Source organism: Vicia villosa, linkage group LG1 (assembly GCF_029867415.1).
Source record: "Vicia villosa cultivar HV-30 ecotype Madison, WI linkage group LG1, Vvil1.0, whole genome shotgun sequence".
In the NCBI taxonomy this organism is placed as follows: Eukaryota; Viridiplantae; Streptophyta; class Magnoliopsida; order Fabales; family Fabaceae; genus Vicia; species Vicia villosa.
The window spans coordinates 111,179,410-111,203,230 of NC_081180.1; the positions used below are offsets into that span (position 1 = coordinate 111,179,410).

Sequence of the window (23,821 nt, forward strand, 5' to 3'; positions counted from 1 at the left end):
GCTGGGATGTCCTCAACAGGGTCTGATTTAGCAACATGATCTTCAGCATCTGCTTTTTGCATAGAAGCATCTCCATATTCTGCAGCAGGAATTTCCGAGTCGCCATTCTCAAGTGCCTGAAGAATGGCAGCTAGATTCCTTGGAGCAGAGGGACCTTCAACTTCTGGTGGGTCAACAACTTCTGGAATGACCAAGCTAGGGTCTTTCTTAGAAGGGTTTTCCCTCAGAAAGTCAAATAAGGTCTTGAAGTCTCCAAGCAGAACAGGATACTCAGGAATCCAGATAACCATGTCCCTGCATGGGTTTGCTTCCATTGCAGCAGCCAGTCTCAATACTTCCAATTCATCCACAAAGGGCTTCTCTTCCAAAAGATATCTTCCTTTGAGGCGAGCAAACCAGAAGTCTTCATAATTCCTCAGAATTCCACGAGGCCGTGGGGCAGCAGCTACACAGGCTTCCTGAAGTTCTAAAAACAGAGCATCTGATTCTCTGCGAAAGATCCTCCAGAAGTTTCGCATAGCAACATCATTCAATCCAGAACTTTCAGCGAGTCTGAGAGTATCAAAGGTACTTCTGAGATTCCTCTTTATGTTGTCAAAAACTACACCAATAGGATATACAGGGCTGGATTTTATATGGGTTTTTGAAAAGGCAGGGTTGGAGGTGAAGTATGGAAGAGGTTCTCTATCCAACCTATAAGAAGATTCTGCTTCAGTATCAGAATCTAACACTACCACTTCAGCTTCAGGACGAGGCTTGGGAGTGTAGTTGCAATCACGGAGCAGTTGCTCATGTGATGCAGAGGTTGGAAAAGGAGAATCACAAGGATTGTTTTGAGAGGTGGAGGGAGTATGTTCAAGAGTGGTATTGGGAGAAGGTTGAGATGGAAAGAGAGTTTGAAGGGGTTGTATATTCAAAACCAGATTGTCAACAGCTTGGTCAGAGACAAGATTAGTGGAGGGTGAAGGAGACGGAATGGATTGAGGAGATGGTGGAGTTTTTGTAAGGGGAAATGGTGAGGGAGGAAGAGAATTGGATTTGTTTTCATGTGAAGAAGGAAATGGTGGTGTAAGAATATGGACAACAACGGGTGATTCTGATGAGGCTTTTTCTGGTTCAGGGGTAGGTACAACTTCTATTGGTGTAACTTCTGATCGAACAACAGGAACAGAAATAGGTTCAGAGATGCATATACCTTTGGAACCTTTCAGAAGCGCTTTGGTCACATCCTCCGTTTTCTTCAGCTTTTTACTCTTCGGCTCTTCAATAAACTTTGCTTTGCCTCTAGAGATTTCTTTTCTTCTGGCATAAGCCTGAACTTCTTGTTGATTTTCAGCTTCTTGAGGGATATTGTCTTCATCAGAGCTTTGAATAATCATTTTCCTCTTCTTGGTTATCTTCTTTTCAACAACTTCAACTATCTCATCATTTTTGTTTGACTTCTTCTTCTTTTTCTCTTTCTCAAAGTCATCAGATACGGCCTTAACAACATTAGCAATCACCTTTTTAGAAACCTCTTGTTTCTTAGAGACAACAGAAGGATAATCATGCTTTCTTTTAGTTCTTTCTTCCCTCTTGCGATTTACTTTGAAAGGGGCACCTTTGTCTTGATCTTTAAAGCTCTTATTCTCTTCAAGAGATTTCAGATAAACAGTTTTGACATCAGGTACCTCACTATTGAAGAAGGTTTCAAAGTCAGCCAGAACTGGTTCTCTTATGGTTCTTGTTCCAGCTAGAGGTTCAGGAACTTTGAGAAAAGTGTCAATGATTTTCATCTTCTTTAAAGAGAAGGCATTCAGACAAGATCCAGTGGTGACAGCAAGATCTTTGATGATACCTTCAGACTCCAGACTTTCCACAATCTTGGAATGTATCAGAAGGTTTGTAATAATCCTACCAAAAGGAATGGTTGTTCCAGCATTTTCCTTTCTGAAGGCATTTCTGGAATCCTTTACTGCTTTCCACATATGGTTGAAGATAATGTAAATCGCATCAACCTTCTTCTGAGTGGCAATGCAATAAAGAATATACCTTTGATCATTACTGATGAAGTCCGGGGCATGAGTTGATTTCCTATGGTAGAAACATCCGAGAAGGATCTTTGTCCAGATTCTGTAGATATCTTTCAAATTCTTAACATGTGTAGTTTTCTTGACATTTGAATAGAGAGTGGATAGAATATCTTCCATATCTTCTCTTTGATCAGATTCAAAAGCCCCTTCAGGATTTTTCAGATCAAACATCACTCTTAGGATGTTTTCAGTAACAACGACAGACTTTCCATGGACGAAGGAGAGAATAGCTTTTGGTGCAACCACAGCATGTACCCAGAACTCTTTGACAAGATCCGGATAAACAGGTCCAACGAACTCAGCAAACAACGAGGTCCATCCTTGAAAGATGATGTCTTCCTTAAGATGAAATTGATTTTCTTCAAGGTTATCAAAGTCGACCATGAGTTCACACAAAACTTCCAATTTGTCTTTGGGGATGGAGCATGCAACAACAGGGGTGAGTTCCTGGTGTGTTTCATCGTGCATATGAAGAAGAGTAGATGAACCAGCAAAATGAGATGAAGAAGCAGCCATTGAACCAGAACGATCAAGAGAGAAGAACAAAAAATTGGGTTTTCGGTTAGGGTTTCAGAAATACTAAGAGGCTTTCAGACAGAATGTATGCAGGAAGAAAGTGAGACAAAGGAGCGGAAAAAATATGAGATGATTTGAAATGAATATATAGGAATGGATTTTAAAAAAAATAAAAGAATTAAACTGAACAGTTTCAGAATCAAGAGAAATCAATTTTATTAAATGATGAGTGACGTGAGGAGAGAGAACGTGGTAAATGAAATGATTTAAAACAGTTACCTAGGTCGGCGTCTTTTCAACTGCACGCTTTGTACAAACCGTACAGACACGTGTTCATCATCAGATAATAGATGACAGCTGTAAACATCAGAGAGATTTTACGCCTTCAAATTCTGATTACTTCTTCTGATCTGATCTACTTTCTCTTTTTGGAATCACTCCTTCTGAAGTGTGCTGATATAAGTCTGAATGATCTTCTGATCCATTACTTCTGATATACACAGCTTCTGGAGGATCACTTCTTTGTTCTGCAGCTTCTGATAAGACAAAACTGTATCTGCAGAAATTCTTAAGCTCTTTGTTTCATCAGAAATAAGTTTATCATCAAAACAGATGTTTATTGATTTGTCCACAATCAATGTTTCAATGTTGTATATTCTGTAGCATTTAGAGCAATCAGAATAATCAAGAATGAAACACCAATGCTTTAGAGACAAACAACACAGATGGTTCCAAGACTAATAAACTTTCTTTTCTGAATTCCTACAAACAAAGTTTCTTCAACAGATTTAAGAACCAGAACTTGAAAGACAATCTTTCTTCCCTTCAAGTGTTGAGACCAACTTGAATCCAGGTGTCAAGTCATGTTGAATGTTGTCTTCTTTGTTATCAGGAGAATCTGCAAAAGAAATAATCTTTTTCTTTGGTACCCACATCTTTTTGGGTCCTTTCTTGTTAGATTTTATCAAGTTCTGATTGAACTTGGATTTAACATTGTAAGCAATAGGAGGAACAGCATGATAATTCTTAATGTGAGTTTCATGATATTTCCTAGGTTGTGTCACATGCTTCTTAGTGTGTGTAATGTGAAAACTTTGTGCATGTGAAGTGTGCCTAATATCATGTGAGTGGCCATACTTGAACTGATCATACAATGGCTTGTATGTAATTTTCATTTCATCAACAGGTTCAAGTTTGTATGGGGTTTCACCCTCATAACCAATGCCAACTCTTTTGTTTCCAGACACAGCATATATCATAGAAGCTAGCTGACTTCTGCCAATACTTCTAGATAAGAACTTTCTGAAACTTAAATCATATTCTTTCAGAATATGGTTCAGACTAGGAGTGGATTTTTCTGAATCAGAAGGAGATCCAACATTATTGGATAATTTTAAAAGTTTTTCTTTTAATTCAGAATTCTCCAACTCAAGCTTCTTTGTTTCAAATTCAAATTGCTTTTTCAGCTTTTTGTATTTGAGACTAATCTGAGACTTGAGTTCCAGAAGTTCAGTTAGACCGGAAACTAACTCATCTCTAGTAAGTTCAGAAAATACCTCTTCAGAATCTGATTCTGATGTAGATTCTGATCCGTCATCTTCTGTCGCCATCAGCGCACAGTTGGCCTGCTCATCTTCTGAATCATCTTCTGACTCATCCCAGGTTGCCATAAGACCTTTCTTCTTATGAAACTTTTTCTTGGGACTTTCCTTCTGAAGATTTGGACATTCATTCTTGTAGTGTCCAGGCTCATTGCATTCATAGCACATGACCTTCTTCTTGTCAAATCTTCTTTCATCAGAAGATTCTCCACGTTCAAATTTCCTTGAACTTCTGAAGCCTCTGAACTTCCTTTGCTTGGTCTTCCAGAGTTGATTTAGCCTTCTGGAAATCATGGACAGTTCATCTTCTTCTTCAGATTCTGATTCTTCAGGATCTTCTTCTCTGGCCTGAAAAGCGTTAGTGCATTTCTTGATATTTGATTTTAATGCAATAGACTTACCTTTCTTTTGAGGCTCATTTGCGTCCAGCTCTATTTCATGACTTCTCAAGGCGCTGATAAGCTCTTCCAGCGAAACTTCATTCAGATTCTTTGCAATCTTGAATGCAGTCACCATAGGACCCCATCTTCTGGGTAAGCTTCTGATGATCTTCTTCACATGATCAGCCTTGGTGTATCCTTTGTCAAGAACTCTCAATCCAGCAGTAAGAGTTTGAAATCTCGAAAACATCTTTTCAATGTCTTCATCATCCTCCATCTTGAAGGCTTCATACTTCTGGATTAAGGCAAGAGCTTTTGTCTCCTTGACTTGAGCATTTCCTTCATGAGTCATTTTCAAGGACTCATATATGTCATAGGCCGTTTCCCTGTTAGATATCTTCTCATACTCAGCATGAGAGATAGCATTCAGCAAAACAGTTCTGCATTTATGATGATTCCTGAAAAGCTTCTTTTGATCATCATTCATTTCTTGCCTTGACAGCTTCACGCCTCTGGCATTTACTGGATGTTTGTAACCATCCATCAGAAGATCCCATAGATCACCATCTAGACCCAGAAAGTAACTTTCCAGTTTATCTTTCCAGTATTCAAAGTTTTCACCATCAAATACCGGCGGTCTAGTATAACCATTGTTACCGTTGCATTGCTCAGTAGAGCCAGATGTAGATGTAGTCTTTTCACTTTCATCAACCATCTTTTAAATGAAGCGTTTTTCTCTTCCTGAATCTTTTCTAAACACGGTTAAGTGCTTGCACCTTAGAACCGGCGCTCTGATACCAATTGAAGGATAGAAAAACACTTAGAAAGGGGGGGATTGAATAAGTGTGACTTTAAATCTTGGACGATAAAAATAAATGCACAAATATTTTTATCCTGGTTCGCTGTTAACGAAGCTACTCCAGTCCACCCCCGCAGAGATGATTTACCTCAACTGAGGATTTAATCCACTAATCGCACGGATTACAATGGTTTTCCACTTAGCCGCAACTAAGTCTTCCAGAGTCTTCTGATCACAACCTGATCACTCCAGGAACAACTGCTTAGTTCACTCCTAAGACTTTTTCTAGAGTCTACTGATCAACACGATCACTCTAGGCTTAGTTCACTCCTAAGACTTTCTGCTCAGCCAACTGCCAAGACTTCCTGCTCAGCCAACTGCTAAGACTTCCTAGAGTATACTGATCAACTGATCACTCTAGTTCCTTACAACTTAATGTAATCTATTCAAGAGTTTACAAATGCTTCTTAAAAGCGATAATCACAACTGTGATATTTCTCTTACAATTTAAGCTTAATCTCACTAAGATATTACAACAGCAATGTAGTGAGCTTTGATGAAGATGAAGATTCTGAGTTTAGATTTGAACAGCGTTTCAGCAAGTTTGATTTGAATTGTATTGGTGCGAAATCGTTAACCTTGCTTCTCATCAGAACTTCATATTTATAGGTGTTGAGAAGATGACCGTTGAATGCATTTAATGCTTTGCGTGTTCCGTACAGCTTTGCATTTAATGTTATACGCTTTTGTCAACTACCTCGAGCCTTGTTCACGCTGTGTCTACTGACGTAGCCTTTAGTAGCTTTAACGTTCCTTTTGTCAGTCAGCGTAGTCTGCCACGTGTACTTCCTTCTGATCTGATGTTTGTGAATACGACGTTTGAATATCATCAGAGTCAAACAGCTTGGTGCACAGCATCTTCTGATCTTCTGACCTTGAAGTGCTTCTGAGCGTGATACCATCTTCTGATTTTCAGTGCTTCTGATCTCATGTTCTTCTGATGCTTCCATAGACCCATGTTCTGATTCTGCTTCGACCATCTTCTGATGTCTTGCCAGACCATGTTCTGATGTTGCATGCTGAACCATTTGAGACACATCTTCTGAGCGCTGAATTATGCGTACTCTTTATATATTTCCTGAAAGGGAAATTGCATTGGATTAGAGTACCATATTATCTTAAGCAAAATTCATATTATTGTTATCATCAAAACTAAGATAATTGATAAGAACAAATCTTGTTCTAACAGAAAAGACATCATTGACGTGACAAGAGTTTTAACTCTTTGTTGTTGAAAAAAGACCGATAGTTGGAACAATTATATTCCTCATTGATGGTCTTGAAAATACCATTGAGCGAAAAACATCTTTGTTCATTTTTAACCTATGAAACCCGGACTCAGACACGGACACGGATACGGACACAAGGACCCCGTTAATATAGAAAACATAGGACACGGACACGGCTATATATATTTTATATATTAATATAATAATGCAATGTATGAGCACAATTTATAGAGTTTAAATCGAGAAGCAAAAGTTTATATATATATATATATATATATTTAAACTTAGTACTTTCAATAAACAAAAAAAAAAAGACATAAATCCTCCAAAACAAAATAATACAAATCATACCATAGTCACTTCATTTTGATAAAACCAGTCTTTAAACCGTGGAATAAGAAGAAAAAAAATAAGGAATCCTAGTTGTGTTATTTTTATAGTGGAGAAGTGAAATATGAAAGGTAGAAAAAATTTGATTATTTTTATAAATCAAAATCTGATAATTATTGAGTTGGATTTTTTTTTTTATAAAAAAAATCTAATTTTTTTTTGAGTTGGGTGTGTCCTTTATTTCAAACAAGGTGTCGTATCCGTGTCTGCTGAAATTAAATTATATTTTTCGTTGAACACTGCAAAAATGTGTCAGATATGTGTCGTACGTGTGTCGTACGAGTATCTGTGTCTGACACATGTCCGACGCGGCGACACGCCGTCTAAATGGCGTGTCGTCGCTTCATAGATTTTAACACAACCTCTCACATTGATCTCTTTCAATTGCGAGCAGTTTTCTAGCCAGTGTCCCTTATCTGTGAAATCATTACAATGTTTCAACAACGGTTGTAAAAGCCTACGACAATTTTTTGAAATCACATTTAGTGTATCGACATTAACATGTGGATATGACAAGTTTAACACCTTTAGTTTGGGAGTTTCAAAGTTCATTTCCAGTAGCTTAACTCTCAAGTAGCCGGATAAATTCAAATGTGTAATCTTACATCATCTCCTTAAAACATGAAAAATACCTTCTTTAGATATGTTAGTGCAATAACTGAAATAAAGGAATTGTAAATTGGAGAAAATTGAAGAAAATGTTTTGATGCTTTTATCTCTCAATCGTGAATTGCGAGACAACCAAAAAGACTCTAATTGAAAGCTTACAACAATTAATAAAGGCATTATACGAAGAAAACATAGACAAGAGAACATTGATTAACATATATGAGGAAAGACTTATAGGTGTTGTTTATTTTATTTAATGTGCGTAGAAGGGGTGTTGCATGTCGAGTTATGAAGATAATAAATTATAATATTAAAGATTTTGAGGTGAAGTCAGAACTGATTCCCAACTTACTTAATTATGTGGATGGTGAAAATAAAAAAACAAAGAAACTTTAATAAAAGAAAAAAAATACATAATGTATGTATTTAATAAAGTTTTAATTATCTTATTTTATCACAACTAACTATTCTTAACGATTTCAAAGAGGAGGATTTGGTTGACGGTTTTATTGATTGGGTAAAATGTGATCTCAAGAAAGGTAACAACATTCTTTTTTGGCATAGTCGTTGGTTGGGTGATCAAGCTCTCCGCGTTTCTTTTCTGCATTTGTTTGATCGCACAACCAACAATTTATGCGCGGTGGGAGACCTCATTATTTGGAACAACGGTGCCTTCTCTTGGAACTTGGAAGCCATTTTTGGAAGTGATATATTGATTCCCTCGGCTCCGAATACCTCCACCTTCACATTTCTCGGTATGGGCTCGGTTCTTGATGAAGAACTAAGGGACTTAAAGATGCTTCTAGAAGGAGTGGAGCCGGACATTTACGCAACGGATGAATTCCATTGGAACCTAACCGCTACCGGAGCTTTCACGGTGTCTAGCGTTTCGCTTTTGGTGGCTAATGCTAAGGATTTAGCTTGGCCTATTCACACCATCAAGTTGTTGGAAGTTATTTGGAAGTCAACCATCCCGACAAAGATCAAGATTTTTTCTTGGAGATTTCTCACCAATAGGTTACCGCTAAAAGTTCAACTAGCCAATAAAGGTGTGGCTAGTTTCACTTCCATTGATTTCCCTTTTTGCTCTAACCATCCGGAATCTTTGGATCATCTTTTCTACCAATGCCATGTCTCAAAAGCGGTATGGAATAGAATCTTTATTTGGTTGGGCGATGATGTTAACCTTTCTATAGAAGAGTTCAAGATTTTGGGTCAATTCAAGAAAAGGTGAAAAACACCAAAATTAAAGTTAATCTAAATTCAATTTGGATGGCTTTAATATGGTGCATGTGGTATATGAGAAATACCATAATTTTTGACAACGCTATTTTTAGCTTTGACGAGGTGATATCTAATATAATGTTTTTTTCGTGGAGATGGATTAGCAATAGAGAATCTCCGAGTAGGATTAATTTTTATGATTGGTATAAAGTACCACTCTCTTGTAACAACACTTTCTAGTGTTTCTTTGTTGTAAGGGTTGCACCCCTAGTGCGATATCTTATAATCAATTGCCTATTAAAAAAAACTATAAAAATAAAATATTTGAGAAAATTATTGAACATATTTTATAGTAAAATATTATAAAAAACAAAAATGATATCTCTTTTATTGAACATATTTTACAGTAAAATATTTTATTGTAAAATATTCCTAAGCGCGGTATGAGGATGTTGGCGATGGACATTCTATCTCTTTTTGGAAATCACATTGGTTGGACGGCGGCTCGTTAAAGGATAGGTTCGCGAATCTATTTGACAGTTCTTTGTTGCAAGACGTTTCTATCGGGGCCAAGGGTGGATGGAATAATGGGAATTGGCTTTGGGGAGACTTAGGAATTCACAACGGCCAAGCCCTCAATCGTCACATCGGAAGGAATCAAGCTGTTCCAAGGGTGGCTGTGCAGAGCAATGCTGCCAGCCCTTTTACTGTCAATATCGCAGGCACCACAACAGCTGGGAACGGTTCTGCTCAGCTTGTTTTTGCTACCGGCGCTGCTGATGCTCACGCGGGCGTGACTGGGACTCACCAACAGCAGCTGCAGCAGCTCTTTTCTGCTCTGTCCGCGACCCAGCCTGTGGAAAATAAAAGGGATGCTGTGATTTGGAAGCTGGCAGCAGATGGTATGTACACGGTGGCTTCATGCTACTCAACTCTTTGCAACAACCACATCCCTCTAGGCCCGGCTAATAGATACGTTGCGGCTTTTAAGGATATTTGGAATGTTAATGTGCCGTTGAAAGTGAGATTTTTTGGTTGGAGATGCTTCCGTAATAGAGTACCAACAAAGGATTCCCTCAGGAACAAAGGTATTCTTCCTATTTCTTCGAATCTCGGTTGTGTTTTCTGTGACAATGGCACCGAATCTATTCTTCACTTGTTTCTCTTTTGTCAAAATGTTGGGATTGTGTGGAAGGAAATTGCCGATTGGATTGGGATACCGTTTACGATAGGCGTGGATTTAAAGGATAGTTTTTTGAATTGGAGTAATTCTTGCCGGGCGAAGAAAGTTAAAAGTGGTAAAATTGGTACTGTGTGGTTAGCTACTTTGTGGAGTCTTTGGTTAAGTAGGAACGACATTGTTTTCAACAACGGTTCTTGGAACTCGAGGGATGTCGTTTGGAGTTGTAAATCGCTCGTTTGGAGGTGGTCGTTCATAGGGAAAATTACTCATTCCAATTACAACTTTTTTGAGTTTAGCAATAACCCATTGTTTTACTTAAGTTAGGTTACAATCGGTTTGTAATTTTCTTGTTCGAACTTGTTTTGGGGTGTAATCTCGCCTCTTTTTGGCTCTAATATAATTCCTTGCTTTCAAAATATATATATATATATATATATATATATATATATATATATATATATATATATATATATATATATATATATATATATATATATATATATATATATATATAGAGGATAAGATCAAATGACACCAAGGTGTCAAAGTTTAATTTGACACCAAATCTCAACCGTTAAAAGAATTGTTCTAACGGTGATACTAAATAGCCTATTTTTTAGGAGAAAAATATGCTATGTATTTTTTTGTTATTATTTTATTTCATTTAGTGTCACCGTTAGATCAATTCTTTTAACGGTTGAGATTTTGGTGTCAAATTAAACTTTGACACCTTGGTGTCATTTGATCCTATCCCTATATATATATATATATATATATATATATATATATATATATATATATATATATATATATATATATATATATATATATATATATATGCTTTAAAAAAATAATATTATACTACAATTTTGAAAATTAATTTTCTGTCCGCACAACTTAAAATATTTGTGTCCGTTCTTATTAATTACTCTGAATATTTTTATTATTATAAATTTTTTTAAAAAAATTAATCAAAATAATCTAGATTAATGATGACTTAAATCCAATTTTAAATATGATTACATTATATTGTGATTATATAAATTAATTGCAGAAAAAAAATCTAAAACTGTTACAATACGTCACCCAGTTGTTTTTTCTACTTAATCCCTAACACATTCAAAACCTAAACCTTGAAACCCTAATTATTCTCATTCCCAATATGAAACGTAAAAGATCTTCTCTCCAAACTCCACAGCAAATTGATTCAACAGATTTATATTTAGATGATTATTGCTGGGAATATGTTTTTCAAATTCGTCTTCAACAACGACGATGACGATGACGATGACGACAACGGTTCCGATTTCAAATCTCTTTCTCTAGTCAACAAACAATTTCTCTCCATTACTAATCGTCTACGCCTCTCTCTCACAGTATGGAAACCAACTTGCCGTTTACTCTCTCGCCTCTTTCCGAGGTTCATCAATCTCATCTCCCTCAACCTCTCCTGTTACCATGGTGTCGTCAACAACCTTCTCGTCCAAATCTCTCGTTACCCATTGAAACTCACTTCGCTCAATCTCTCCAACCAACCCAAAATTCCAGCACGCGGTTTGAGAGCTTTTTCCCGAAATATTACAACTCTAACCTCTCTTATTTGTTCCAACGTTGCTTCTCTGTCTGTTTCGGACTTGCTTCTTATCTCCCATTGCTTTCCTCTCCTTCAAGAACTTGACCTTAGTAACACTTACAGTATCAATGTTAAGCTAAATGGTTCTATGTCAATGGTGTTTCCTAAGCTGCGCAAACTTAATCTCTCTGGTCATATCAATAGATATATGAACGACGCATGGCTTTTACACTTTTGTAAGAATTCCGAGTTTCTTGAAGAACTTGTCTTGTTGCACTGTTTATTCTTAACTCAACATGGCATTGCTTCTGCCATCCGTGAGAGACCAACTTTGAAGTCTCTATCAATTCATTTGATACGCAATGGCAACATTAGTTCACACTTAATTGATTCTCTCGTGAGTTTGAAGGATTTAGTTTGTCTTGATTTGTCATATTCGCCATATTCGCTAATCTCTGATGATTTGCTTTCCTCTATTGCAACGAGAGGTCTTCCTTTGAAAAAGCTTGTCCTCCAATATTGTTGTGGATATAGTTATGTTGGAATCTTTTCTTTGTTATCCAAGTGTCAATGTATACAACATTTATATCTTCAAGGTGCTGATTTTTTGAATGATCAACATGTTATGAACTTGTCTTTGTTTTTGGGTCATTTAGTGTCTATAAACCTCAGCAATTGTACGATGCTCACGCAATTATCTTTGCTTTCACTCGTAAGTAATTGTCTTTCACTTAGTGAGATCAACATGAATTACACAAAGAGTGGGAATGTGAGAGATGTAGTGAATTATAATTTTTTCAAGGATTTTGTCGTAAGCCCTCAGTTAAAGTCTCTCCATTTGGGTGGCCGTTCATGGCTAACAGATGAATGGATCAAAATGTTTGCTTCCATTTTCCCCAATTTGGAGTTGCTTGATTTAAGGCTATGTCGTAACATATCTGGAGAAGGTATTTGTCAAGTTTTAAGGAGATGTTGTAAGATTAGAGAGTTAAACTTATATGGTTGTTCCGGAGTGATGCTGCATGAAATGAACTTTGAAGTTCCTAATTTGAAGGTGTTGAATTTGTCACATACAAGTGTTGACAATGAAGCACTTTATGTGATTTCAAAGAGTTGTTCTGGACTTTTGCAATTGTTACTGGTAGGATGTAATGATGTGAGAAAGAAAGGAATTATGCAGGTAGTAAAGAATTGCCCGAAGCTCAGGGAGATCAACGGTGTGTTGTTGACGAGATGGTGGTATTATCAAGGTCATCATTAAGAAAGATAACCTTTTCACCTTGCTATCAATTCAATGTCAATAAGAGGAAATTCTTTTCGCGTTATGGATGCCTTCTTTGCTTGTGCTTCGACAAATTTTGAACTCTTGAATTTAAGTTGTTTTTTTATTTTCATATTTACTTAGAGAAGTTCTTTTATTTTTTAATGTGTAATGGCTATTTTTATATAATATACAATTTAATGCTGTGAATGAAGTCTTCTAACCAAACCTAAGGTTGCTTCTGCAGTCTGCGCACCCTATGCTTATGCTTTGTTTCTTTCCATATTAATGAAACTTATTGCTTATTAAAAAAAAATCATGTACATGAAAACCAACAACCAAACATTGGTGATAGAAGGGAGAAAATTTTATTAAATAATGAAATTGTATTATTACATGAAGAGGTACATTTCATGCTTTATTAAGCCATTTTTATAACAGTTATAAGTGATGTATCAAATACCATCCATGTATCTTTCAAATTTAACCGAATAAAATAAGACACTTGGAATGTTAGAACATATATAGATCAACAAACTCTAAAATTAATTAAGAATACAAACTCTAAAATTAATTAGGAATACGAAGGACATATCATGAACCATTGTATCCTCTGCTTCTCCTGTTCATCTCTTCATAGTAATGATCTAGAACTTATCCTCTTCATATAATAGAGGCGTCACAAGGTAGGTTCAATGAGTTTGATTTCCATTGTGTGATAAAAATGTCTTGGCACAATTATAGACCACCATCCAAATTTTGCTCCTTTGACCTCCTCACATCCACGATGTGAATTTGGGAAGTTAACCCACCTGGTTCGGAGTTGAGCACATGTAAGTAAGCAGTGTGTTTGGCAAAGTCTCCATCCATGGATTTTTAGTCTCTCCGGACGTTGCTGATAACCCTGCTTTCGTGAAAACATTGAGATAGTGGTTGTAGGCTGACTTAACTAAGTAGTTGTCTTGACGAACACCTGTTCATTTCTGTTGATCAGTTTCATTTTGATGCAGAGTTTGCACGCACACATTTGCATTGATATCTTGCAGCTGTTAAACTGCAGATAGCAGACCGAAGTTCCATCTGCTGTCCTTGGTCTGCTTACGATCATAGACTCTTAAAGCCGCAGATCTGTCTTGCACAGGGGCTGGCCACTAGCGAATCTGTTGTAACGATTGTTTCGCAGCCCAATACTCTTGAGTATAAAAATTAACACCAAAAAGTAACTAAAGATATGGGAGATAACCTGTTTCCAAATATGCATAGTCAAACTGTGCAGATAAAAAAGGATTCCCACAGATATAATGTAACCAACATCTACACATTTACATTGCTAAATCATTTCAAATAAAGTTGAGATTCGTTGGAGTATTAGTTTTGTTGAAAACTTCTCAAGTAAGCTTATGTAGTAGTACTAGTAGTACATTTAACTTGCATTGAAGATCATTGTTTATCAAAAAAAAAAACTTGCATTGGTAGTAGAGAGGGTTTCCATCTATGCCACTCTTAAGTTGAACCGTGATAAAAGGCATGTTCGGACCCGTCACCTCTGAAAAAAGGCATGTTCGGGCCCGTGTCAGACACATACACCGGCACTTATGATTATATTTAACTTATTCATTTTTTCAAATTAATACCAGTATTGTCGTGTCAGACAGTGTTAATGTCATGCTCGGGGTGTCCGTGCTTCAGTCTATAATAGAGTGTAATGCTATATTCAACTCATCTACTTTCATGTTGATCTTTCATACTGAGTTGGAATTACTTTGATCCACTGCTCTAGAGAATCTTTTATGGATGGGGCTTACAACCCTGTCTTGACTCTTGAGTGCTCAGCAGACAGTGCCACATGAAACATATGTTTACTTCATGGATCTTTTGGCAAAGACAATCAGGTCAAAGTTTCTCTTATCAATGCATGATGTTATTGTATATGTTTCACGTTTCCAATATATATTGAGCTTATTGTGATTTTACTTGATGTGCCTAAATCTCGCTGAACAATAATGTTATTCCGACCGCCTCACTTCATCTTTCATTGACTCTTTGGTGAGTTTGAAGGGTTTGACTTCACTTGATTTGTTCCTTACGAAAATATTCGATGAGTTGCTCTCCTCTATTGCAATGGAGGGTCTTCCTTTGACAAGGCTTGGTCTCCGAAATTGTGCAGGATATAGTTATACTGGAATATTTTCTTTGCTATCCAAGTGTCCACGTATACAACATTTGAATCTTCAAACGACTTTTTTTTCTGAATAATCAACATGTTGCCGAGTTGTCTTTATTTCTGGGTGATTTGATCTCTATAAACCTTAGTCATTGTAAAAGACTCACAGAATCAGCCTTGTTTGCACTTGTTAGGAACTGTTCTTCACTTATTGAGATCAATATGGAAGGGACATCTATTGGAAAAGAGAGAGTAAGGAATTCTAATTCATCGATGGATCGTATGGTAAACTCTCAAGTAAAGTCTCTCTATTTAGCTTATTGTGAGGGGTTAAGAGATGAAACCATCATAAGGTTTTCTTCCATTTTCTCCAATTTGCAGCTGCTTGATTTGAATTTTTGCCCACTTATATCTAATGAAGGTATTGGTCGAGTATTACTGTATTAAGGAGAGTTTATAATATTATACATTTGAACTTAGCATACTGTTCAAGAGTGAAGCTACTTGTTGGAATGAACTTTGAACTTCCTAACTTGGAGGTGTTGAATTTGTCAATACAACTGTTCACGATAAAACATTTTATGCAATCTCAAAGCGTTGTCGCGGGCTTTTGCAATTCGACCTTGAAAATTGTGGTAATGTCACACAGAAAGGAGTGAAATATGTGCTTGAAAACTGCACACAACTAAGAGAGATCAATTTGCGGAATTGTTATAATGTCCATGGTTATGTTTGCTCAATGTTATTGTCAAGCCTGTCTTTAAGAAAGATAATTGCTCCACCTCATTTTCGTTTCACTAGAGGAACTATGAAACTCTTTTCATATCATGGATGTCGTGTTTGCTAGCATTCTTAAAGAATCCAAAGTAACTCAGCAATACAATTTGAGGAAACAGTTTGTGGACGAGGAGACTCCAGTCAAGGCGTTATTGCTCGGACAAGTTCTTGAGGAAACTCAGCAAGAGCAATATATCAAAAGCCACACATGGGTAAGTAACTCACCACCCTGGCTAAGCTGCTTAGCATGATGAAACCCTCTGCATTGGCTTGCTGCATGACACAGCATCTCCACCCAAACATGACTTATCATTTCCCATTTCCTGTCTTTGGGCCAGTTCTTCTCCGTTTCTAAAGACTGTAGTGATTTGGCAAGCCTACATGCATCAAACAACACAGATTTGCTTCTATCACCTTTAACCTCTGATGGTGGAATATCTGCATTCACTCGAAGTATCATCTTGCAAACTTCACTTCTTTCTTTTACATATTTTCTCTCTTTCAAAAGTTCATCCATCTCTGCACACGTGTCTTCAAATCTGATCTGTCCTATTCCATTCGGCAACAAAGAAGGACATATAACAAGAAGATATAACATATACTCAGACAACATTTGGCTTTTCTCCCGACTTTGAAGAGCTACGCGATTTAAGGTTTGAGGCTCACCATCTGAATAATAACAAAGATTTGTAGCAATATGCCAAAGCAGAATGCTGTGGTCAAACTCTACTTCTCTAATGCTTTGGTTAATGACATGAACATGGCAATTCCATTTTTCAAGAACCCGATCACCCTTTTGAGCGCATAATTTTTTACACGCTCTAATATCGGTTGCTTCACGAGACTTTTCCACGAGTTGGTCAAAAATGAGTTTTTTCAATTCAGGACAGACCTCTTGTGTTTTTTGATAGTAAGACTTCTCGAAGAATTCATAGATGCAAAGGAATTTCTGGATATTTACACATTTGACGGGCTCATCTTTTAAGCAAAATCTAATAAGATTGAATTGTGACATAAGATTAGACCATGTGGCAGTGTGCGAGAGTTTAAGAAAATTTTGAAACCATGAGATTGTTTTGTGGAGAAGATTAGCTCTCCTATTATTATGATTGCTGAACCAAAACATTGCTCGGCTTGAAAAAAGTAAAACAATGACTGCGTATATTTCCAAAAAAATAGCCCCAGTAAAAAGAAAAAAGGTGATAATGTGGTCACAATTTATGTATTTATAATTATATCCTTTAATACTAAGGTCATCATTTATGGGTTTGGAGCCTTTCATATGCAGGTGATGTGAGTTTATGTCTTTGTATATCAGGCAAGAAAAACTAGTCATTGCAGAGAGTGTGCAGAAAAAGCTCACAGATTTGAGGATGATGCCACATTTGGAGTATGTTATTACCGCCTTTGTATAATGCATGTCATACATCAATCCTAGCTCAACTGCAATCACCTGAAAAGCATGTTTCCCATCTATGTTCTGAAAGAAAATCTGGCTGCTTTTGTGGTCTTGAAAGCTAAGGATGAGATCCGCAAACAGGCACTCGGGAATTTTGTAGAATTTGAATCCATCATGTAAAGCTCGAGCATCTGGAATATTTGGATTTGGTATTCTTGTTTCCTCTTGAGAATTATGATCAAATACTGAGGGAGTAGTAGTTTCATTGATTTCATCTAAGGTAACATGATATCCTTCATCTTTTTTAGCAGTGTAATCATCCATGAATTTAGCATAATCTGGTCCTGGATCTGGAAGAGGGAGAATTGATTTCCTGAATCCAATGCTACTTCCGGACCACAGAGACCAACTCCTTTCACCATATTTGATTATGCCAGCCACAATAATTAGAACAGCGACATAATTAAGTGGACTTCCGATCCATGATCGGTAAACAACATAAACTGCAAATGCAAGTTGGTAGAGTAGCCCAAGCATATATCGCGGCCAAAGCTCATTGTCCTCAAGAGAGTAGGCAGTGATTGTGTCTGGACCACCAAGATGCACAAGAAGAAATGGTGCCCATATGGCCATGATTATGAAATTTGGGTCTATTTCAAGAATTTTACTGTCTTTGGAAAGCATTCCCAGCGCAAAATTAGCAATCCAGTCCGCTGACAAATAGGTAAGCCAGGTCATCAAGTGAAGCCGTTTATCAGCTACATACTTCCTTCTGTTGCCAAAAAGAATTAGCAGTACTTGTAAGAAGAGACTAACTAGTACCAGAATCCGAAGTACCAAAACATTCCACACATTTGGCTTTATTTCTATTGAGTGTGTCAAAATGGCGACAACTGAAATACAAAAACAAATGCAGTCGTTATCGAATTTGCATAGAAAAGATAGGAGGATTATTACTATTTTTGATTACTGAAACACATATTTAGTCTTACCAGCTTGTAGCATCATGTTTTGTATTTCTATTTCATTGCTTTTCTGTTTCAAGGTTTAATGCTATAACTTGTTATTTGTTACTTCACTTAAAGTAAATTAACAAGATGAATTATTAAATTGAGTTATTAAATTAGAGTGACATTTTTACTCTTGAACAAAATAATCTAAAGTTACCCAAAGTTATGGTAGTCAAGGTCACTCAATTGAGTGACCCATCCAATGTATGGAAAGTACACAGGATGGAAAGTTTGTTGGAAAATGGATTCAGCCTTTTGATATGTTTCATGTAATAGAAAGGAAACTTTGTGCGTCCCACACTCTAAAAACAATCCGCACAAATAGGGCAGAAGGTGGGAAGGTAAGTTCCATTTTGCATTAAAGAGTACAGTTAGTGGGGTGGTGCTTTTGATCAAATTATCTTTACATTTTGTTATTCCTTCTTTTGTAGACTGACTTACATTTTGTTCATTGCAATGATTTATTTGGTCGTTTTCCCACCCAAAGTCCAAAATGTATCCTTCCAACAAAGCCAAAAGAAGCAAAAAAACAAGAGTAGTTCCTTACCTTATTCATTTGAAAAAAACTCAGTCCGACAAGTAAGCCGAGTATGGCGGACATAGCAATTGATGTCATTACAAACCATCTATCTAGACTCCTGATTGAAGAGTATGCAGCGTTGGGCAGGGCAGTAAGGCATGTAGAATGGATTGAAAGAGAGCTGAGGTCAATGCAAGGATTGTTAGAACAGGTTGAACAAATCACATACATCCAAAATGCACAACAGTTAAATGACTTGGCAGATAAGTTAAAGGAAACTGCTCTTGATGCAAAGAATATGATAGAAAAGTTCGTGATAAAATCAGTGAAGAGGAAGAGGTGGGGAGTTCTGTATTGGAATGACAAACACGATGTTGGAATAGAGCTGATGCAGATCCGCAGGAGGATGACAGACATCTCTAAGAAAATAATTAATTACTCAAACACTCGTGTCTTCAGCATCTCTGTTGAAAATCCAGGAGAGGCAGTAGTAGCCCCAGCTGTGGAGAAGCTTGATCACATTCTGAATCGTCAATATGTAACTACCAGTGATGACGTGATCAAGATGGTGGAACAAGTAAAAGATGGTCTCCGTGAACTTCAAAACATTGTGTCTAATTTGAGTTGTTCAACTAGTGAAAGAGAAAATGTGTGGCTAGAAGAGGTGAAGGCCGTTTCTAATTACACAGTAGCTGTTATTGGGTGGGCTTGTCGAAAATGCTGCAAAACAAGCAAGAACAAAGTGTAGATCCATGTCCAGTCAGAAGAAATGGAAGGAGAAAGAAAAAATAGTGCTAAGCTTGTCTTATTGCTTAACTTATGCAACAATGGCTGCCCTGTCGATGTATCTCCCTATCCCGATAGTACTCTTTCTCAAATATTTGCCTTATGAAATTATTGCATGGATTATGTGTTTGCTGAGGTCTTTGAAGAAAAACTTGGAGTGTATCCAAAGAGATATAGATCTAATGCTTGTGTTTTTGAGGGATACCGAAAGTAGTTTGGAAGGCATGAATGAAAGACAGAAAGTATGGTTGTGTCAACTGAAAGCTGTGGCTCAATATGGTCAGTCCCTTATTCATGTATGTCCTACAGCTACTGGAAAGGGATTGGCCGCCAGAATTAGGTATGCCAAGAACATCAACGGCTTGTTGAAAGAGATTGTTTATATCTCAAACAGGAAAATCATATATGGCATTGCAAATATTATTCAACAAGGAACACGACAAGAACTCCTACCTTTGGGCTCAAGCATGGAAGAAGAGATTCAGATTGTTGAAGTTGAACAACACGATAGCAATGATCACTCTGATGGTACAGGTACCATAGAACATCCAGTTGCACCAGCCGCCTCTGCTTCCTTTTTTTCGCCTGTGCTCAAAGAGAAAATCCAGTCCCTCCGAAGGGAAATGGAATTGATGGATGTGCTGTCTCAGGATGTACGAGACATGGAAGATCTAGATACAAGATTCAGAATATGGGTGGATCAAATGGAGGGAATTGCCTATGAAATCAAATCTGTCATTCTTGAGTTTGATACTAAATTGGAGCATAAGCCAATTCTCATCTACATTTGCAAGTGGTAGACCCGTCGCATTATTAGTAACAAGATACATGAGATTAGAAACAAAATACAAGATGCTTCCAGAAGAAGAAGAGCATATGGTTTGGTTCAATTTCAGACCCATGCCAAGTCGTTGTCATCCACAGTTCAAATATTACGTGGAGCGACTCAACTGTCTCTTGTTGCTACGGAATCCAGCATCGTTGGATTTGATGATGACTTAAATGTTTTGATGGCTCAATTACTGTCAGATGAGAAACGGCGCTGCATTACATGGAGTGTTGGAATTGAAGGCACAGGCAAGACAACACTAGCCAAATTGGCATTTGAAGACAAGGCTGTTGTTGCTCAGTTTGAGTGTCAAATGTGGGTGTCTTCAAGTTGTGATGCTCAGCGGCTTCTAGAAGAAATTGCCAAGGAAGCCGCCAAACAAATTACGCTAGACTCCTCGCCCACCTGTAATCACGACATTCTCCAAACTTTGAGTTGTAAAAAGTATCTTATAGTTGTTGATGGCATAGAAGAAAGTTCCCAACTGTACTTGTTGGAGACCTTGAAAGAGGCCATACCCGATATGTCAACTGGCTGCAGACTTCTTCTTACTACTCGCAAGGCAAATGCAGCTCTACAGGCTGCTAACACTAATACCTTTGTTCACCCATTACAGTTATTAGATGATGAAAGTAGTTGGGTGCTCTTTAGGAGACATTTGAAGGTGGACAATATTCCCGAAGAAGAACTCGTGATGGTTGGAAGAGAAATTGTGATAAAATGCGGGGGCCTGCCATCGCAAATATTGAAAATGAGTAAATTGCTCTCGCAGAAAGATGTAACTTATGAGGAGTGGTCAAGCGTGCTCAATCAAGATCAAATACATATTTGGTCTGATCTGCTTAAAACAATTGATGCAGACTTACCTCTATATCTAAGGGGATGCCTATCTTACTTTGGCCTATTCCCTGCGGAATTTGGGATTCCTGTTAGAAGACTAGTTGTTTTGTGGGTTGCAGAGGAACGAGTGCATCATGAAGAAGACCAAGAGCCCCCGGAGAAAATAGCAGAACAGTACTTGACCAAGCTGATAGATCAAAACCTCATTCAAATTGCCAAGAGAAAGCACAGTGGCAAAGTCAAAACATGTCGTCTTCCCTATGGTCTAAGACAACTCTGGTGGACAAAAGCTAACGACTCCATATTTCTTAAATCCCAAAGTACTTCCACAGGTTCCATTGCAGACCCAAAAAAATCCATCATACGCTGGGTGACAGATCATCTTAATACCGATCATATCTGGTACAATCATATTCATGGTGACAGTACTAAGAATAGTTCAGCTTCTCTAAGAACCTACTACAAGGATGTCCGCTCCTTTCTGTCCTTTGATACTCGGGAGGGAAGTAAACCTGGCCAAGAAATAGGCTACTTCATGAAGGGATGTATTTTGAGTGATGGTTTTTTACTTCTGCGGGTTCTTGATCTTGAACGCGTTTACAAACCCAAATTGCCTAAAAGTATAGCAAGACTTTCGCAGCTGAGGTATCTTGGTTTAAGATGGACTTACTTGGAGTCACTTCCATCATTTATAAGCAAGTTGTTGAAGCTACAGACACTTGATCTCAAACATACATACATACACACTCTACCACACTCCATTTGGGATATGGAACTCAGACACTTGTTCTTGAGCGAGACTTTCCACAGCAGATTTCCACCACAACCAAAAGATCATTTTTCCTGCATCAGATTTCTTCTACCTCAGCTAAGAGATAATTTCCTGTACGATATCCAAACGTTGTGGGGACTCTTTGTAGATGAAGAGACTCCAGTGAAAGGTGGCTTGGACACATTGGTCAATATCACAAAATTGGGATTAACATGCCAACAAATGTCATTACAGGAAGAGGTGATGATAAAACAACTCGAAGCAGTCGCTGATTGGATTGCCAAACTAGAACACCTTCAATCACTGAGACTGAAATCAAGAGATGAACAAGGGAAACCTTGGATGTTACACTTGAACTAGTTCGAGAATAACATGAATCTCACTGACATGTATTTGCTGGGAATCTTAAACAGTTCATCTATTCTGTCTCAATTCCCTCTGAGCCTCGTTGAACTTACACTATCGCATTCTAAACTACAGGAAGACCCCATGCAAATTTTAGAAGCCTTTCCAAAACTCCGGACACTATGTTTACACGCAGATTCTTACATCGGCAAAACTATGGTATGCAAACCTAAAAGCTTTCCTCAGCTTCATGTCTTGAAATTGTGGAAGCTGGGACAATTAGAGGAGTGGAAAATCGAGCCAGGAGCACTTCCTTGTCTCAGACAACTGGAAATAAGATCGTGTTCTCACCTGCAAATGCTTCCTAATGGACTAAAGCATGTCAATACTCTGCTTGAATTGAAGTTAACAAACATGCCTATGGAAATCAATGCCGAGGGCCACAATATCACACCCAATTGTCAACTTGTCCAAACTAATTTTCAATAGAAAGAAAATATTTCCATCACTGCACTGCACGGTGAGTAATCAATTGCCTCATTTTTTGTATGTTTGCTGTCTTTCCTGACACCTTGTATTTTAATTACGCAAAATATTTTTGGCAGTGAGTTGCTGGAATTTATCTGCTGTGGCTTGTTCAGAAGTAAGGCTTACATGGATTCAACAAAATGGCAACCTAATTGCTTACAGTGAAAATGGAACTACCATTCACATGTTGTTGTGGAAGAATAAAGGATGGTGGACTGGTAGTGAGTTTGATTTTTCATTTGAAGTGTATGTATGTAGTAATTTAAACTTGTTTGTAGACTTATTTTCTATGTATAATTTGTATTTGAGGCTGTGTTGTGTAATCCTAATATTGTGTGTGAAAAATATTAATATTGGAGCAAGTTATTTTTCTAGACTGTTATGAATGCAGTGATGCTTCTGATTTATGTAGGTATGTAATATTTTTGCAAAGAGTTGTCGTATGTCAATATTGTAACATATCCGAAAATATATGATCTGAACATGTCCTTATAAATTGGGGCAATTCTCATCTTCCAAAATCTGGTTTTAATTTTTGCTAATGAATATTAATTAGAAATTAATTGAATAAAGAAAAATCTGAAATTGTCAATAAAATATGATGGATTTCTTTCGGGCCTAGCGCCATTGTTGCTGGCTGCTCCTCCAGAGAGCCCACACACCTCCTTTTGCTGATTGAAACATAAAAAACTGTCTGGGCCAGCTTGCTGGGCCCTGAGTCTTTACTACTGGCATAACACCATTTCTGACTTGACACCCCCCTGAGGCCATTTAGTTTCTTATTAGATTTTAGGTGTTTACTTCATTTCTTGGTAATAAAAAGAAATAATAAAAATGCTAGTTTTAGGCTTAACAATTTAGGTTTTAGTATATTTTAGACTTGAATTAGAATTCTTACACATAAAAACTCATGAAAAATATTAATCTTTTTAGTTAATTTTGCACCTAATTTTG

General features: G+C 37.3%; 1 protein-coding gene and 2 pseudogenes across 1 annotated transcript; 2 read left to right on the forward strand and 1 right to left on the reverse strand.

Annotated features, from left to right (window-relative positions):
• The first annotated feature begins 11,210 nt into the window (after nt 1–11,210).
• Nucleotides 11,211–13,429, forward strand: LOC131614420 (F-box/LRR-repeat protein 4-like; annotated as a pseudogene).
• A 2,587-nt stretch (nt 13,430–16,016) lies between these two features.
• On the reverse strand, nt 16,017–18,245 carry LOC131651547 (uncharacterized). Its single transcript, XM_058921207.1, has 2 exons — nt 18,230–18,245; nt 16,017–18,130 (listed from the first exon to the last, which is right to left on the reverse strand). The coding sequence occupies exons 1-2, from the start codon at nt 18,243–18,245 to the stop codon at nt 16,017–16,019; spliced, it is 2,130 nt and encodes a 709-aa protein (XP_058777190.1).
• A 484-nt stretch (nt 18,246–18,729) lies between these two features.
• Nucleotides 18,730–23,274, forward strand: LOC131651550 (putative disease resistance RPP13-like protein 2; annotated as a pseudogene).
• Nucleotides 23,275–23,821: the final 547 nt, after the last annotated feature.